Source organism: Notechis scutatus, chromosome Z (assembly GCF_049901735.1).
Source record: "Notechis scutatus isolate UNSWTSFEM ecotype Mainland chromosome Z, rNotScu1.2, whole genome shotgun sequence".
Lineage (NCBI taxonomy): Eukaryota > Metazoa > Chordata > Lepidosauria > Squamata > Elapidae > Notechis > Notechis scutatus.
Genome location: NC_142025.1, coordinates 138,792,538 through 138,811,387, shown reverse-complemented (window position 1 = coordinate 138,811,387; position 18,850 = coordinate 138,792,538). Strand labels below are relative to the sequence as shown.

The 18,850-nt window shown below is 38.0% G+C and overlaps 1 protein-coding gene across 1 annotated transcript; it reads left to right on the top strand.

Annotated features, from left to right (window-relative positions):
• The first annotated feature begins 6,553 nt into the window (after window positions 1-6,553).
• PRODH2 (proline dehydrogenase 2) lies at window positions 6,554-17,177 on the top strand. The gene is made up of 10 exons (XM_026677530.2): window positions 6,554-6,912; window positions 7,642-7,835; window positions 9,589-9,709; window positions 11,571-11,654; window positions 11,787-11,867; window positions 13,475-13,621; window positions 13,790-13,956; window positions 14,334-14,444; window positions 16,684-16,772; window positions 16,882-17,177. The coding sequence occupies exons 1-10, from the start codon at window positions 6,619-6,621 to the stop codon at window positions 17,049-17,051; spliced, it is 1,458 nt and encodes a 485-aa protein (XP_026533315.2). The 5' UTR covers window positions 6,554-6,618; the 3' UTR covers window positions 17,052-17,177.
• The last annotated feature ends 1,673 nt before the right edge of the window (window positions 17,178-18,850 follow it).

The following is an 18,850-nucleotide window of genomic DNA, read 5'->3' as shown; positions in this document are numbered from 1 at the left end:
AAAAGTCGTCCAATAATTTCCCTGGTTCACATGGAAATTCAACCTGAAGTCTCTCCAGTCAAAGTCCAACTGTTACAGTATTAGACTTCATCCACATTACTTATTAAGTACCACTCATTTATTTATTGTATCCATATGCTTGTACAGTTCAAAAAAGTGACATAGGCTTTGTCTTTCTATCATCCACTCAAAATTGCCACCATCTTTCCTGCTGCCTCTTGCCTTTGCCACAACATACTAGTCATGCAAACACTAAGGCAAGGGGTCTTCAAACTTGGCAAGTTTAAGACTTGTGGACTTCAACTCTCAGAATTCCTGAGCTAAAATCACTGGAGGAGGAATTCTGGGAGTTGATCCACAAGTCTTAAAGCTGTCAAGTTTGAAGACCCCTGAACTGAGGCTATTCCAAAGTTTCTAATATCCTAGAGAAAATCAGGGGTCTATTTTATTTTATTTATTTATTTTATTTGTCGATTGTCATTTTATAATTTTGAGACCACAATTTTTGCCATTTATCTAAATCAATCCCATATCCTAAATTCCACCCCCCCCACGCAATCATTGTTTCTTTTACTTCTTCTTCCTCTAATTTAAACTAGCAAATGTCCATAAAGTTTTTTTATTACTTTTTCATCAGTACCTGTCAAAATTTTATCTAGATCAGTCAACTTATCATAGATACCTTCTGTTTTAATATCTTTATCAAATCTAGATTGTATTTGCAAATATGAAAACCAATTCATTTTTACACCTTGTTCTTCCAACGCTTGCATAGATTTAAGTTCACCCTTTTCATTCAATATCTCACCATATCTAACTGTTTGTTCCTTTTTATATATTATTGGATAGGAAAAAGCTTCAATAGTTGATAACCATAGCGGAGTTTTTAAATAATATTGCTTTTTTATCTTCTCCCAGTTTAGAAACAATGCTTCTCGAATATAATGTCTTCTAAAATACCCCTGCGTTTTAGTTCCCTTATACCAGAGGAAGGCATGCCACCCTAACAGCAAGTCATGTCCTTCTAAATTCAAAAGTCTAGTATTCCTTAGCGTTATCCATTCCTTTACCCACATCAGACTCGTCGCTTGGTAGTATAATTCCCAATTGGGCAAAGCAAATCCTCCTCTTATTCTTGCATCTTGTAGCAATTTAAGTTTTATCCTCGCTTACTTCCCCTGCCAAATGTATTTTAGCACTATTTTGTTTAAATCTTCAAAAAATTCTTTCCCTAATCTGATTGGAATTGTCTGGAATAAGTATAAGATTTTAGGCAATACATTCATCTTAATTGTAGATATTCTCCCAATCAGTGATAATTGTAAATTTTTCCATTTTATCAAATCTGTCGCAAACTGTTGTTTAAGTTTGAAATAATTGTCCTCCTTAAGTGTGCTACATCTTGGTGTTATATGTATCCCTAAATACTTAACCTTGTTTGTGACCTTGATCCCCAAAACTTCCTCCAATTCTTTCTTTCGTCTTACTAACATGTTCTTTGCTAAAATCTTTGTTTTATCTTTATTTATTTTCAAACCTGCTACTTTCCCATACTCTTCTATCTTTTCTATCAGTTTAGGTGCAGGCTCCAATGGATCCTCTAATATAAATACCAGGTCATCTGCAAAAGCTTGTAATTTATACTCTTCTTTTTTAATTTTCATTCCTTTTATTTCTTTTTCTTCTTTGATGTTCCTATTCAGCACTTCCAGTGTTAACACAAACAATAGAGGTGACAGCGGACAGCCTTGTCTAGTCCCTTTTCTTATATCTATAAAGTCTGTTAACTCTCCATTTATCATAACCTTTGCAGTTTGTTTATGATATATCATTTCGATGGCTTGAGTAAATTTTTTACCAAAGCCCATTTGGTCCAATTGTAACAGCATAAAACGCCAATTCACATTATCAAAGGCCTTTTGTGCATCTATAAACATCAGAGCCATTTGTTTTTGAGGATGTGCCTCATAGTATTCCAGTGTATTTAAAATTATTCTCATATTTAATCTGTCTCTTCGGCAGAAATCCATTTTGATCAGGATGAATAAAATTGTTTAAGTATCTTTTCAGTCTTTCTGCTAGAATTGAAGCAAAAATTTTGTAATCTGAATTTAATAGTGATATAGGTCTGTAATTTTTAACTTGCTGTGGGTCTGTGTCCTCCTTCGGTACAAGTGTGATATATGCTTCTGACCATGTTTTGGGTATTCTCTTCTTTGTCATAATTTCATTCATAATTTCTAATAAGTGAAGATTCAATGTTTCCTGGATTGTCTTATAAAATTCCACTGGCAAACCATCTGGACCTGGTGCTTTCCCAGTGTTTTGCTTTTTTAAAGCTTCTGTTAATTCCATCATTGTTATGTTACTTTCTAACATTGTTTCAATATCTTTGGGTATCTGGGGCAAATTTGCTTCCTGTAAGTATTGTTGAATTCTTTCTTCCTGAAAATTCTCTTGACGGTACAGTTTTCCATAGTAATCTTGAATAATTTTTTTCTTCTCCGCATTTCCATAGCATACATGTCCTTGTTCATTTATCAATTGATTTATTCTTCTCGGGTCTCTTTCCTTTCTCAATTTATATGATAGCCATCTGCCTGGTTTGTTTGCATCTTCAAAATAGTTCTGCTTAGCATTTTTAATTTTTTGTGCTATTCTTTTTCCATTAGCCACATTTTATGTTTAATTATGTCCATTTTAATTTTAATATCCTTTTTTGTAGAAATTTCTGTAGTTCTTTTTCCAACTTCTTATAGTCATCTTCCAATATTTTAAAGTTTTTTTTTCTGTTTTATATTTCTTTTCCTTGTATAGTCCATTATCAAACCTCTTGTATAAGCCTTCATCGTGTCCCAGAGGTTCTGTAATGATGTATCCTCTTTTGTATTTTCTTTAAAGAAAAAAGTCAATTCTCTCTCAATTTTCTGTTTAAAGTCTTTCCTTTAATATCGTATTGTTTAAAGTCCATCTAGATCTCCTTTTTTGTCCTTTCCATACAAGTGTTATTGGATTGTGATCTGCCCAAGTACTTGCTTCTACTTCAATGTCTTGTATGTTAGAAAGCAATTCTGTTGACATCCATATCATATCTATTCTAGACCATGATGCATGTCTACTTGAATAAAAAGTATATTGTTTATTTTCCGCATTTCTCTCTCTCCATGCATCTTTTAAGTTTATCTCATCTACCATTCGAAAGAAGGATTTTGGTAATGTCTTTCTAGCTTTCTTTGCTGTTTTTTGTGTTTTATAATCCAATTTGTCATTTATTATTCCATTAAAATCTCCCATCAGACAAATATTAGCATAGTCCAGTTCAATTATTTTCTTATGTAATTTACTGTAAAAATCTTCTTGATTATCATTTGGGGCATAAATTGCTATTAAAAGTGTCTTTAGATTATTGTCCGTTATCTCCACCATCAAAATCCTTCCATCATCATCTGTATATATTTGTTCTGCAGGGATTGTATCTCTAATGTATAACACCACTCCTCTCTTTTTACAGTGTGTCAACGCTGTAAATAATTTCCCTAATTTTTGTTGTTTCAATATATAATCATGTTGTTTTTAATATGTACTTCTTGTAGGCAGATTATATCAAATTTTAATTTCTCTAACTTATGAAATATTTTTCTTCTTGTAATAGCTGAATTAAGCCCATTTATATTAATTGTAATCAGTTTTTTCTCATCCATTTTAGACTTTATAAGAAGGATTTGTTGCTCTAGTAGATCTTGGTTCTCGTTGCTCTCTGGTATACCACCTACGGCTCCTTCTTCTTTTTCAATTACTGCTGTACATTCCTCTTGAAATTCAATTAACGACTCTTCTTTTCTTGTATCTTCCTCCCTTCCTCTAAAATATTCCAGATAGAATAACTCAGCTTTTTCAACTGTATCAATTCTGTGTCTTTGTTCCTGCCAAGTAAACATGAGACCTTCGGGTATCAGCCATCTGTAATTTATTCCTTTCTTAAGTAACTCTTTGGTCAAGAATAAATATTCTTTTCTTATCTCTCTCACTCTTCTTGGTACCTGTTTCAATACCACTATTTCTTTATCTTTGTACTTTAGTGTTTTTTCTCTTGCCGCCTGCAGTATTTGTGATTTTATTATTTTCTTAATAAATCTGATATGAACTTCTCTTGGCAGTTTATTTCTCATCGCATATCTTGTATAGACACGAAAAACCTTGTCCATTCCATCCATTGTCTTCTCTTTAGTTACCTCTAATGCTTCTGCCAGGATTTATGTCATAATTTCAGCAAGGTTTTCACCCTTTTCTTCTATATTTGAAATCCAAGATAGAATTCTGATCTATCAATTTCCCATCCCAATAATTGCAGAGATCTGCCATTGTCTCTTTCCACTTCACTCAATCGGGTATCCATATCTCTAATCTCTTTGTACATCTTGTTCTTCAATTTTCTTAATTCTGTCATCATATTGCATCATCATCTGTTGAATATTTTCAATTTTCTCATTTGTCTTTTCCATTCTTTGCTCAATATTCTCCGTTCTCTTTTCAATATTATCTGTTTTTACTTGTATCTTTTGAATTCCTTGCATAATCTTCTGCAGTGTCACTTCTTTCTCCTTCTCTTGTTGTAACATCACCTGTATTGATCATTGTCCTCCAGATGGCGAGGAAGAAGTTGGGATTGAAGAAGCTGAGGCTGGTATCTTTCTGCTCATCTTAGAGTACTTAATAGAAAAATTGAAAGGAAAAAACAAGAGCAGCCAATTGCCACTCCAGTTAAAAAAAAAAAAGCAAAAGATAAAAATAAAAAAGGGAAGGGGAAAAAAATATTCAGGCACTTGAATACCTTAATCCAATTGGTTCCAATTATGTAGGGAAAAAGGAAAAGAAGAAAAAATATAAAATGGAAAAAGGATGAAAAAATTAAAAAATAAGGAAAAAAATTAAAAAGACAGAAATCTGTATATTCCCTTTGCTAAAAAGGTAAAACAAAGGGAGGAGGGAGAGGGAAAAAAAAGTAGTCTTGCATCAAAGGACTCCAGTCCAAATATAGCAATTCTGTCAATAAGCAAAGCACTGCCACTATATGTTTGAGGCTCTTTACTAAATCAAAAAACAAAATTTCCAGTTGTCTTTTCAAGGTCACTTCAATCTTCTTTCTTCAATTTCAAATCTAGACTCCAGCTATCAGTAATTCCACAGAAGAGCAACCGCAAACAATCTACATGCTCTTCCCACTTTTCAATGAAAAGCAGAGTCCTTGAATTTAACACCAAATGTATCAACAAGAAAGAAAGAAAAGGAAAACAATGTATCCAAGCCTCCAGGTGGCAGCTTTATTTCCCTTTCCTTTCCCTTCCCCTCTAATATTAAAACCAGGCATAGAAAAAATAAAAAGAATCTAAAATTATTAAAGAGAAAAAATGAGGAAAAAAAACTTCCAAAGAGTTATTTTGAAAGGAAAAAATTAAAATTAAAAAGGAAAGACCAGTTTAAAAATTGAAAAGTTTTTACAAAATCCAAAGTTCCAATAAAAAGAAAGAAAAAACCTTCAGGTTTAATTTGTGCTTAATCTCATCGCTTAAGCACTTTTATCTTCACTTTTAAATTTAATTTTTAGTCTTTTAGGGTGTTCTCTCCAGAAAAAAATAAGTAGAAAATTATCTCACCAAACTGACACACTTTCTTTCCAGCTTTCTTCCGTTCCGGAGCTGTCCCAGCTTCAGCAGCTTTAAGGGCTGCCTCTCCACCGCGGGGAAAAAAGGGCTTCTCCTGGATCTACCAGGGACTTTGCGATGTCCCTGGGATCAACAGAATGTGTCCTCCTCAGTCACTGTCTCTACGGGACGGTTTAGGTCCTTTGGGACCGTCCTGCAATGGAGATATCAGCAGCGATCTTAGAACTTAAAGATTGCATGCTGTACCACCGCAACGCCAGCTCCGCCCTCTTGTCCAGTTGTTTAAACATATTTTAAAACATTTGAAACCAAAAGGATAATGAAAGCTAAAATAGCAAATATATTAAAATGTTGTTACTAAAAATGTAAGGCTCCCTGAGAATTTTCAACAGGTGCCAAAAGACTTATAGAACATCTGTAGAGATTGAAGTACAGTGTTTTTTTAATGGACACCCCCCAAGAAAGCATCCTGATAATGGGGTGCTGCTTCAGCTGATGAGTGTAGGACATTTAGTTTCAACTACCTTGGGAGTTAAAACTAATTCATCTACACATTGGGACTATGGTAGCTGGAATCTAACCAATATCAATATTAAGACTGACAATACTATGAACAGCAGCTCCAGCATACTTGGAGAACAGATTTAGAAAATGTTTTGGCCTTCACCTTCCATATTATCCCATCTAACATTAGCTGGGAATTATAGAAAGTGGAATTGAACAGATCTGGAAACTACCAAGTTGCAGAAAAGAATAAGCCAATAAGGTTGAAATGCCAGGAATCTTGATGTTAATGAATGACTTCATCTTAGCAGGTTTTCTGCCCTAGTGAATTGCTTCCCACTTACCCCCAATAATGTGCTGAAACTGCACCTTACTGGCCTGTGTTTGCACTCTTTCCTCCACCCTCCCCATCTTTTCAGTTTGTTCCCATACGCAGTGAGATAAATGCCAGATGCTACATTCTCAAAGGTGGCACTGTGACCTTCAGACTGGTGGCATGCTGCATTGTGGGGCTCGTTTCTTGCACCGGAGGGTATTAACCCTCTGGAGCCCCCAGGTGCCCACCCAGAAATCCTCATCTTCCAAGACAGTCCCTGAAACTTCTTCAAAGAAACCCCAATCTTCTAGTTCACTGAACCTGGATGATGGGAAAGTTTTCCGCCTCAAGACCAAATGGGAACTGAGTCGTGGACTGTTGGTCTTCTTTCTCTGTTCTTCTCCATGGCTGGTGCAGAAAGCACCAAAGGTGAGATTTTAACTCCTGATCTAACCCTTAACCCATTTTGTCTCAATTGTCACCTGCGATCTTGGGTTTCTATGATGTGTGGTTGGAAGGATGTACCAGAGAGTAGTTTTAATGATCTTATCAGGAAATCAGTTTAAATGATAAATATGTATCTTGGTTTATTAGGTTTTAGAAGTCCCCTTGTTATCTCTCCATGTGAGCGTGACTCTGGAATTTGCACCAATGACTTAAACGGAGTGCTCTGTTGATTGGGGAGGTGATAAAGAGTTTTTAGAATAAATTATTTTGTGCAAAATAAGACACAAATTATTTGTGACTTGCACAAATGATTAAAGATTGTTCTGACAACTTCTTGCATAGATTGTAGGTTAATAATTGGTGTTAAAGGCTGACAAATGGCAATTGGGAGACATCATTTTTGTGGACTAAAGTCCATTGTCCAGATGCACAAGTTGTATTCTTATTGGAATAAATTATCCGTAGTGATTGTTAACAGTTAATCTATAGTCCATCTGTTAACCTTTTAGGTATCTCAAGATAGACTGCCTAAAAAAATCCAGATAATCCCTAAATGGAGAAAAATGGATATAGAAAACTCTCTTTGTTTCCATCATCTGGATTTTTTTCAGGCCAAATCTGGTAGCCTAATTCAGGGTTCTCTTTCTAAGCAAATACAGCTTCCCATCTGGAAATTGTCCACATATCCTCTATTTCTCTTTGTCCTGCAAGCTCCTTTCTTTCACTCGGCGCATTCTGGGGCGTCGTCTCTGGACCTCTGCACTTCGTCTTACTTTGTATGGGCAGTTTGTGGCTGGTGAGACCCACAAAGAGATCAAAGAAACGCTGCAACGACTCCAACACTTGGGGGTCCGGCCTCTCCTTGCTGTCCCCATAGAGGAAGATGTAGGAGAGGAAAAAGAAGGGTAAGTATAGGTGAAGGGATGATAGGTAGTCTAGCAGTAGAGGAGCTTTTGCACAGATGGAAAAAGAGAAGACAAATTGTCTGACTTGTCTGCCAATTCTTGACCAGATGACCATATAATTCAACTTTATTACACATGTGCTTTTCACTACATCTGAACTTTAAATAATTGCTTGAGAAATAAATAACAACTGAGATGATAAACATGTCACTTGAGAGAGCAATTTTAGTCTATCTAACAGTAGAGGTAATCCTGGAAAAAGAAATTGCAAAACAGAGGAATTGTACCTAGAAGAATACATCTGCAGAAAGAGTAAATTCAAGGATTGGGAGTACATTTTATGTGATTCTAATTTGGGATTTATTTTAGGATCTTTAGGATTCTGCTTTGGTCATGGGAGATGTACACAAGGCAGCTCCAAATTTCTGGTCACTATAAGGGAGTCAACATTGTGATTCAAGTGCTTAAAAACAGTTGTGCTGTTGAATGCATTAGTCTTGCCTCTATCCCCCAACATTTAAGGGTATTGTAACTATTTTGTAATAAAAAAAAGAGCGAATCTCATTTTCTGTGTTACACCATTCTTCAAACATTATTGTTCATCATCTCCTGGATTTTCTAGCTGGGAGATAATGGTAGATGTTTTCCAATTCATCTATCTGGTGGACATTGTAGTGGGGGAAGGTTTACTGTACAACAGATTCATTAGCTGGCAGTTTGTGGGTTATAAATCAATGAGGGGGTGTTTTATGGTGATATGGAGAGCTCACACATCTTCTGAAAAGGTGAAAAGAGTCACACAAGTTTGCAGCTTAAGAAGGGAAACATGATTCATACATCCTCTTCCGGTGTTTCCAGTATGTATTAAGACCTTACAGAGCTATCTACAACCTTGGCTTTCTGTTTGAGGAAGTGGTTATCAAGTGTTAAGGGTAATTTATCATGCTTTAACTACAATAAGCTTTGATGTAATACATGGAACCCAGCTACTCAAAATTAGAAAAAAATGAGAATAATTAATTTTTTCTGAGTCTAGTGAAAAGGAAGTCAAATGACCAGACAAATAAAGCCTGTTTTTGGGGGCAGGAATATCCTTACTTTCCTCCAGCAATTTTAATTTTTGCTGGGAGATTTGGAAACTGTTGAATTTTCCTACTTAAGTATTACTCATAATCTGATTGTTAATAAATACAAATCACCACTATCATTATAAGCCAGACTTCCCTAGCCTGTTTCCTTCTCTAGGTCATAAGGATTGTTCAGAATTCCTAGTCATTACATCCCCAAGGACAGTTATTTTGGCGTGATGGTTAAGGCATCGGGGTAGAAACTGGGAGACTATGAATTCTAGTTCCACTTTAGGCTCAATACCAGCTGGGTGACCTTGGGTCAATCCTTAACTCAGCCCTACAAAAAACAAGGCAACAGCAAACTATTTCTGAAATCTTGCCCCCAAAAACTTGCAGGAACTTCTCCAGGATAAAATAAATAAATAATAAGCAAGATGGCCATGGGTGAACTTCAACTCTCAGTCAATGTTGGAATTCTGGGAATTGAAGTCCACCCATCTTAAGCTTGACATCACGCAAACAGATGCAACATTTCATCACATACTAGCATAACAATCCTATGGAACCAAATCCAGAGAAACGGGTGGCATTAAAGAAATAAGAATTTGTGAGCAAGCAACAGAGGAACCAAAACCCAGATCTGAAAGGGTTCCACACCTACCTTTCTGCTCTCTCCTCACCAGGGAAGGGTGGTATGACAAGAATGCCCAATCCATGATTACCTGCCTGGATCTCTCGGTGGGGGGTGCCCCCAATCCCATGATGCAACTGAAGGTGACAGCCCTGATGGCAGCTGAACTCTGTGTGAGTACTGTGGGATGCATCAAGCAGCAGCTATTGGGAGCATGGAGTTAATTTATACTCTGAAGACAATATTAACAATTAGTTTTGCTGTACAAACACCAGACCCATGCCGTTGGTATTACCAAGTCCTCCCACCTCCAGAAAAACAACCTAAAACGAAAGAGAAGCTATAAATACTAGCTTCTCCATTAAAGCACTCAGTATTAAGGCCCTGAGCAAGGTGGAACAGGATTCCCAAATGCGGATTGACTGATGTGGCCAATTCAGCCATGCCTGCTCTGTCCCAGTTGGCTGAGGAGGCATTATCACTATTATGAAGCTGAGATCTTGCTCTTTTGGTGGAAGGGCACATGGGATGTTAAGTACTTCTTCCACACACACAAAAAAAAAGTGGATAGAGACTTTGTATTCCCCCAAAATGTGATCTTTGACTAAGTTACCGTGCCACCAGAAAGGATTAGGGGCTGAATGGGTATGGCAGTGTTTCTCAACCTCGACAAGTTTAAGACACGTGGACTTCAATTCTCAGAATTGAAATTGACAAGTCCATGTGACAAGTCCATGTGTCTTAAAATTGAGAAAGTTCATGATGGATTCATTTTTTTCTTTTTTTTACTAGTCAAACTAAATTCAGCACTTCAGGAAAAAAATAACCCTATTGTCTTCACTTATTGAAACTGTCACTATGTGATATGGTCGTTAACAATGTCATTTCCCATACAGTTATTAATTGGATCACCATGGGGCTGTTAAGTGAGATATCACATAACCATCACTTGCAATTTTACTGATGGCTTCTCCTTTGATTCTGCTGGTCAAAAGTCTGCTGTGAAGCACCTAAATGTCAATCATGTTTCTGTGAGGATAGCTGCAATAGTCATAAAAGAGAGGACTGATTGTTAAAGTTATTTTTTTAGCACCATTTTAAGTTTTAATGGTTGGTAAATAAGGCAGTTGTTAAACAAGGTCAACTGCTAATCCAACACAGTCAGTCTTCATATAGCAACTACCAGAGACAGAGATCGTTCACAAATACAGTGGTATTAAATGCTAGTAAACGGTAGTAAAAAAATAATTTTCAATCACTTTTGTCCCAACAACAACACACATGCCTAACAACAATACATGCCAGAGAGTCACACTGGAACTGCTGCAAGAAAGAACTTTTATGTAAGTGAGACACCAGCAACCAATGATCTTTGCAGCATGTCTCATGGTTCACTTAGTGAGCGTTTTGCTTAGTGGCCATTTTTTGTTGGAATAAAATGCAACTCCTAAACAAGGAGAGACTGTAAGTGTGCTAGATTTCAGCTTACAGGAAGGTGATTTAAGTGGAAAATTGGCAAAAATATAATACGGGTAGTCCACAATTTAAAATAGTTCACTTATTGAGCTGTTTAGTGATTGTTTAGTGAACAGTTGTAACCATTCAAAGTTATGACACTGAAAAAGGGACTTCTGTTTTTCACACAAATTACCATTGCAACATCCCCCATGAACAGGTGTTCAAAATTTGGACCTTTGGCCACTGCCTCATATTTATGACAGTTGCAGTGTCTTGGGATCATGTGATCACATCTTTTGTGACCAGACAAGCAGAGTCAAGGGGGAAGCCAGATTCATTTAACAACCATGCTAACTTAATAACTGGCAAAAAAGGTTGTAAATCACTTAACAAATGTCTCACTTAGCAACAGATGTTTTGGGCTAACTTGTGGTTGTAAATCAAGGGCTACCTATATTTCCTTTACTATAGAAAAAGTAAAGTCATCATTCTGGTTCCTAATTGTGCAGTATGGGATGAGAATGAAGACAAGTATTCTGATTTTATTTGGGAGGGATTTATTCTCTCTCTTCACAGAAAACAATTACCCTGTGTTTACAAAACGAGGAGGGAATATCAGACCTCAGCATCGAAAGAATCATGGCTGCCATGTCAGGACACGTGAGTTGATTCCCTTTCATGTTTTCTCGTTTGTTTCCCTATTTGCTTTCATTTTACCCTTTTTGCTCAATCTATGGAGTTGCTTTTTAAATGTGTATATATATGTTGTCTGTTCTCTTCCATTACCCTCAGGAAGTGTCCTTCAGCTGCTTGTCCCAAGAGGAAAACCAGCATTTCCAAAAATCATTGAGGCGCCTGAATTCTGTAGCAGAGGTACCAAACCAACTAAAGTTTCACCTGCGACTTTTACATTGGTTTAGGCTGTGAAATGAAAATATAATTATTTCTGACAACAGTATTAAAAGCTTGATGAGCTGTGATGGCGCATTTCTGCTGATTGCCGGTTGGTGAGATTGTCTACTTGAGTTGCCAGAATGTTTTTCAGTCTTGAGATATTGGCTCTATTGCATTCCTTGAGTTGCAGGGTGGCATCCTTCTCATGATCGTATAAAAACCTAATTCAGAAGCAAGACAAAAACGTTGGCAATATTTCGAATACAGAGAAGAATCGCAATGGATTGCAGTTGCAATGAGAAACTAGATGGCGAACCTAGGGCACGCATCCCGGAAGTGGCACACAGAGCCATTTCAGAGCCGGCATGCGAGCTGTTGCCTGGAACAGATCTACTGTCGGGTATCTGCCGTGCATGCACAGAGTGGCGGGATGCGTACTGGGGTGGGTCATGCACACATGCGCAGAGGCGTGCGGGGGGGGGTGTCACACACGCATGCACAGGGGGGCAGGGGCCCGCGCATTGCATTATGGGTGTGCGCATGCACTTTCGGCACGCAATGACAAAAAGGTTAGCCATCACTGAACTAGATAAACTTCTGGTTTGAACAGGATGAGATGTATGGCTGACATGGGCCCTTCCCCCATTATTGAGTTATTCCCCATTCTGGAGTAAGCAAAGAGCTCTCCAGCATAAAATTTGCTCTCCCCCTTTGCTGATCTTTATCCTGCATCTATTGCCTTTTGCTGCCACATATCCTGATGACATGGGTATAAGTTGTGTGAAGCAAAGCAGTTGGTGTTGCCCTCTTGCTTTCTGAATGTCACCAGCAGGTAGAAAACTATCCAGAAATCAAGATGGGTTAAATTTGGTGAGACAGCAAGGTTTCACAGATGTTTGGCTTTATCACATATGTTAAAGAAGGGAATCGCACAGGTAAAGAAGCAGAGATGGCCACCTCTTTCAACATGGAGAAGAAGAAAAAAGAACTACCACGTCATTCTCTCATTCTGAGAGCTGCAATCCAAAATATTTGCCAAGCATAATTAACCATCTCTGTTTTAGACATTACCAGATTTAGTTTCTTTCAGCTTATCAAATATGCCTTTACAGTTACTTAGCAAGCAGAAATATATAAAGGAAAACTAGGTGAATATCAAGAATACTTGTATTTGGGCTGCATAAAACCAGATTACCATTAGATGGGAGCAAAGAGACAGACTTTGTCAGAAACAAAAGTGAACATCTCCTACCAAAGTAGAGCCCACGTTTTAACTAAGTGCATTTAGAAATTCTAAACTCTTCTTACACCACATATTTGATTCTTTTGGCTGCTGCTTGAAAATATCCACCTGCACATCTTTATAGTTGGGAGAAAATGCCTTACAGAGGTCTGTTTTCACTGTTGGATTTTGCAGAGGGCTTAGGAACTTGTAGTTCTTTAGTATGTATTCTTAAATCTCAATAGGTTTTGGGGGGGATTGAATGGAACTAAGTAAAATCTTCAGCAATCCCAGTATCTGAACTCTGGATAATCAGTCACATGTCTTCTTTACAAATCATGTGGCCTTTCTTCTCTCCATGTAGTATGCCGTAGAAAAAGGAGTCCGTGTTCTGGTAGATGCAGAATACACTTATATCAATCCTGCCTTGACATTAGTCACCATTGCAATGATGGCTACTTGGAACACCCAAAAGCCTTGGATTTGGAACACCTATCAAGCATATCTCAAGGTGGATTTTTATTCCTAGGCTCTCCCCGCTTTTTGTATTTTATTCATCATATTACCTGGGAACCCCAAAAATGCATTCTAATCAGAACAATTAAGTGGTGTTAGCACACTTTAAAATATATTCCATAGCAGTTGTTTTGTTTGTTTGACTAGTTTTGTTTTCCTTCAGGATACTTTGGAACGCTTGAAGCAAGATGTCGCCCTTGCAGAACGCTTGGGTGTATCTTTTGGAATAAAACTGGTCCGGGGGGCTTATCTGAACAAGGAACGGAAATTGGCAAAGGAAAAGGGGTACCCTGATCCTGTACAGCCCAGCTGGGAAGCTACCAATGAAAGGTGTGGATTTTTTCAAGAGAACTGTTCTTCTGTTTTGAACCTTGATTATATCAGGCTGTGTGCTACTTGTAAGATTTCTGTTGGGAATCTCCTTCGGTGGCTCAGTGGTTAGAGTGCAGTACTGCAGGCTACCTCTGCTGATCAGCTGACCGGCTGCTAGCAGTTTGGCAGTTCAGACCTGACTGGCTCAAGGTGGAATCAGCCTTCCATCCTTCCAAGGTCAGTAAAATGAGGACCCAGATTATTGGGGGCCATATGCTGACTCTGTAAACCATTCAGAGAGGGCTGTAAAGCACTGTGAAGTGGTATATAAGTCTAAGTGCTAAGTGCTATTACTGTAGTAACGTCCCCCCACTTTCATTTTCCTTGGCAAACAGTTACCGGCATTGTCTGGATTTTGGCTTGGACCAAGTATCTCAAGGCAAGGAAAGATTTGAGATGATTGTGGCAACACACAATGAAGCCTCTGTGACCCATGCTGTACAAAGGTATTGTGGTGAAAAGGGGTGGGGAGGAACAATGTAATAAAACATCTACCAATTAAACATCTACGAAAGAAGATGTTGAGGCTTTGGAAAAGTGCTGAGAAAAGCAATTAAGATGATTAAAGGCCAGGAGACTAAACTTATGAAGAATGGTTAGAGGATTTGGGTTTGGCTAGTCTACAGAAAAGAAGAACTAAGGGGGATCTGATAGTACTTGAGAGGCTGCCATAAAGAGGAGGGGGTCACCCTATTTCCCAAAGCACCAGAGGCAGGACAAGAAACAATGGATGGAAACTAATCAAAAAGAAAAGCAAGCTGGAATTAGGGAGAAACTTCCTAACAGTGAGAACAATCAAGCATTGGAACAGCTTGCCTCCAGAAGTTGTGGTTGCTTCATCACTGAAGGTTTTTAAGAGGAGACTGGACAGTCATTTTTCTGAAATGGTTTGGGGTCTTCTGCTTGAACAGGCGGCTGGACTAAATGACCTCCAAATTCCCTTCTAGTTCTATTCTGATTGATTGATTGATTGATGTTGCATGATTTTGTGAACAAGTTCTTTTTATCTCCTTAAATGATCTGTACAAGAAATTACATGCGCATTTCTTGTACATTCTTTGTACAATTCTTGTATGCACATTTCTTGTACATTCCGCAGTGACTCACTTGGTAAGTCACTGGGCTTGCACACTGCTGAGGTTGGCAGCTCGGTGATTCGATTCCTGTGAACGAATAAACTGTGCAGGGACAAGAAAGGCGTCTCCCCTGAACACATACTGGCATTCAGGCATCCCGCAGGTAAACATAACACTGCCTCCCCCAAATCCCTTTCACAGAGGCAGGCAGCCACCTCAGTGATCCCTGGCTAACACGTGCCATATGACAGATAGATAGATGATAGATAGATAGATAGATAGATAGATAGATAGATAGATAGATAGATAGATGATAGATAGATAGATAGATAGATAGATGATAGATAGATAGATAGATAGATAGATAGATAGATAGATAGATAGATAGATAGATGCATAAGAAGCAAACAGAAAAACTGAAAGCCAACAGGAAGAGAAGAAATAACCCTGCAAGATTTCATTTAGATCAGTAGTTCCCAAGCCATATGCCCTCCAGTTTTGTAAACTTTAACCTTGTTTAGTCAGTAGTGGCTTTACTCAGAATTCTGGGAGTTTGTCCATATAGCTGAAGGCGGACAACGTATTCGTCTTCCAGGACTTAAGGGGCTGTCACAGGGAAGAGGGAATTGACTTATTGTACAAAGCGCCAAAAACAGTGGGTGGAAGCTTGTTAATTAGATGTTTTGAAAAACAGACTGGACAATTGACCAGGATGGTATAAGTTCCAGAAGCAACAAACTTTGTGCTCAAGGGTTGGCATGTTTTCCACTTTAACACAACTGAGAGGGAAAGGTCAAAATAACTAGAGGCTTAAAAACAGTGCAAATGTAAAAGCAAATAGTCATTTGTTCTCCTCAAACGTTTGGGAAATTAGGGCAAAAAAAATGAAACTGATGTTATGGGTAAATGATTTGCAAAGAGGTAGCAGAAGGAGCCTAGAGCCCTCAAGATTTTGTTGAGTCACAATTCTCAGAATCTCACTTTGAGCCACACAAGGTGAGATGCTGAGGACTGACAATCAACAACATGAAAATTAGTTTCATCTAGTAGCGGTTAAGGCACTGGCCTAGAAACTAGGAGACTTTGAGTTCTAGGCCAGCATGAAAGCTGGCTGGATGACTTTGGGCTAGTCACTCTTTCTCAGCCTAACCCACCTCAAAGGGTTGTTGTTGTAGGGGAAATAGGAGACAAGATATATGTTTGCCATATATGAAACTGGCAGGAGATTTTATATATAAAATCTCAGAAGCACAGAGCCGAAAACACAAGCCTGAAGATGATGAATGAGACTTCATCAAAACGTTGCCTAGATACTTCCAATCTTACGCGGGAGAAAACCCGAATAACCAAAGATCCACATACATACATACATACATACATACATACATACATACATACATATATATATATATATATATATGAACTTATGCTTAAGCTAGGATTGTCTTCTAGCTTATATGTCTATAGAGATTCTCAGTCATTCAGGTCATGTTTGTCTCAAAGGTGCTTTTTCAAGAGCACCTTTAGGACTTCTAGCTTACAGTTTATGCTTTCTATTCTACATTAAATTCATGCCTATCATCATATGTGTTTGTCTTATCTTCTTAAGGATGTCACAGATGGGCATCAACAAAAATGCTGGACCTATTAGCTTTGGGCAGCTGCTGGGTATGTGTGACCAGGTGTCCTTGGCGCTCGGTGAGTCCTGCTCCACGCTCTTCGTGACTTTTTCCTCATTTCCTCCTTTTTTCCTGGATATATTCACCTCCTTTCTCTAATTTGGTTTTCACCCTCTGGCCAAGTGTAGGTCAAGCAGGTTATGCCATCTACAAATCTATCCCATATGGATCTGTGGAAGAGGTTATCCCTTATCTGATCCGGCGTGCTCATGAGAACCAGAGTGTGCTGCTTGGGATCCGAAAAGAACGAGATCTGCTTCGCCTGGAGCTGTGGAGACGGATTTTAAGGAGGCCCTGATGGAATTTGCATTTGCTAAAGACCATTTCTCTCTCTCTCTCTCTCTCTTTTTTTTAGAATCATGGTGGCTTCCAAACCAGGATCTAACATGAGGTTAAGATATTATGGTATTGCATTTGTTAAACTTCCTATGCTTTTCTACTGGGCTTTCCACTTCTTTTTCTATCACAGAAGATTGATTAAAAAGAGAAAGATGGAATAAGTGTCTAGCATTTTATTTGTTATCAGTGTTAAGTATGTTCCTAGTTAACCACAGTTATTTAATAATACTCTAAAGTACTGATTTTGGAAAGCCTCGATGATCTACTCCAGTGGTTCTCAATCTTTTCTTCACCATGGACTCCCTTTAAATATCTTTTGTGGACATGCACCACCAAGACAACTCAATATTTAAATCATAACAATTCTTCAAGCCTTCATGGACCACCTGTGATGACATTGCAGCCCCCCCTCAGGGACCATGTATCACAGGTTGAGGACCATGGTTTTACTTCAAATCCCAGATGGTTTTGTATAGGTTAGCTTATATCAACTTGGCTTTTTAGCTCCTTCTCTGTTTTCTTCTTCAAAACAATTGTCAATATTGGCTGAAGATTGCTTGCTTATAGCTAAGTTTGCTGGCTGAGGGACCTTTTGGGCATGGCATTCAACTGTGGAGTTCTTGGTGGAGGTTCGGTGCCCTTATACATTTAAAAAGGATTGTAAAGATTAATATTAAGATTATGCAACCCAACTGCATCTTTCCTTCCTAACAATTACCGTTTACAAGATATGAGTGCCCATCATAGACATATAAACTCTGTGATAGCCATTCAGTGTTTGCACCAGAGATGGAAACATCCTGCTTGCAATCATTCTGCAATCATCCATTCCCCCCTCCCCCTACTTCCAAGGTTGGAACTGAGGTTGAATTTCAGGTGAATTTGTAATCATCCGTGACACAATCAAGATCACCGGAAGCAATCCACAACAGAGTGGGAGTGGGAATAATTTTCCTGGTCTTTCTGGTGTTCCCATTTTTTCCAAATTCCAAAACTTTCCACATGTTTTACAGTCTTCTACAGGATGCATATTATATCATTTGAGAGAATGTAATTTGTCAAGGCAGGCCTTGTTCCCTTGCTTCTGGATTCTAGGATTAACTCAAAATAATAGAGTTACCAAGTTGGAATGGAGATAGATAGATAGATAGATAGATAGATAGATAGATAGATAGATAGATAGATAGATAGAAAAATAGAAAAATATAAATAGATAGATGATAGATATAGATAGAAAAATAGATAGACAGATAGATGATAGATAAATAGATAGATAGATAGATAGATAGATAGATAGATAGATAGATGATAGATAGATAGATAGATAGATAGATAGATAGATAGATAGATAGAGATAGATAGATAGATAGATAGAGAGAGAGAGAGAGAGAGAGAGAGAGAGAGAGAGATAGGCAGATAGATGTGTGTGTGTGAGAGAGAGAGGGAGGGAGAGAGAGAGAGAGAGAGAGAGACAGACAGACAGACAGACAGACAGACCTTGGAGATCTTTTAACAGTAAACCCTATGCCATTCCAGACAAATGCCCAGTCTTTTCTTAAAAGCCTCCAAAGCACCCACAATTTCTAAAGGCAAACTATTTCACTGGTTAGTTGTTCTGTTAGGAAATTTCTCCTTACTTCTAGTTTGCCTCTCTCCTTGATTAGTTTCCATCTCTTTCCTTCTAGTGCTTTGGAAAAAGGTTGTTCCCCTCTTCTTTGTGGCAGCCCCTCAAATATTGGAACACTGCTATCATGTCAC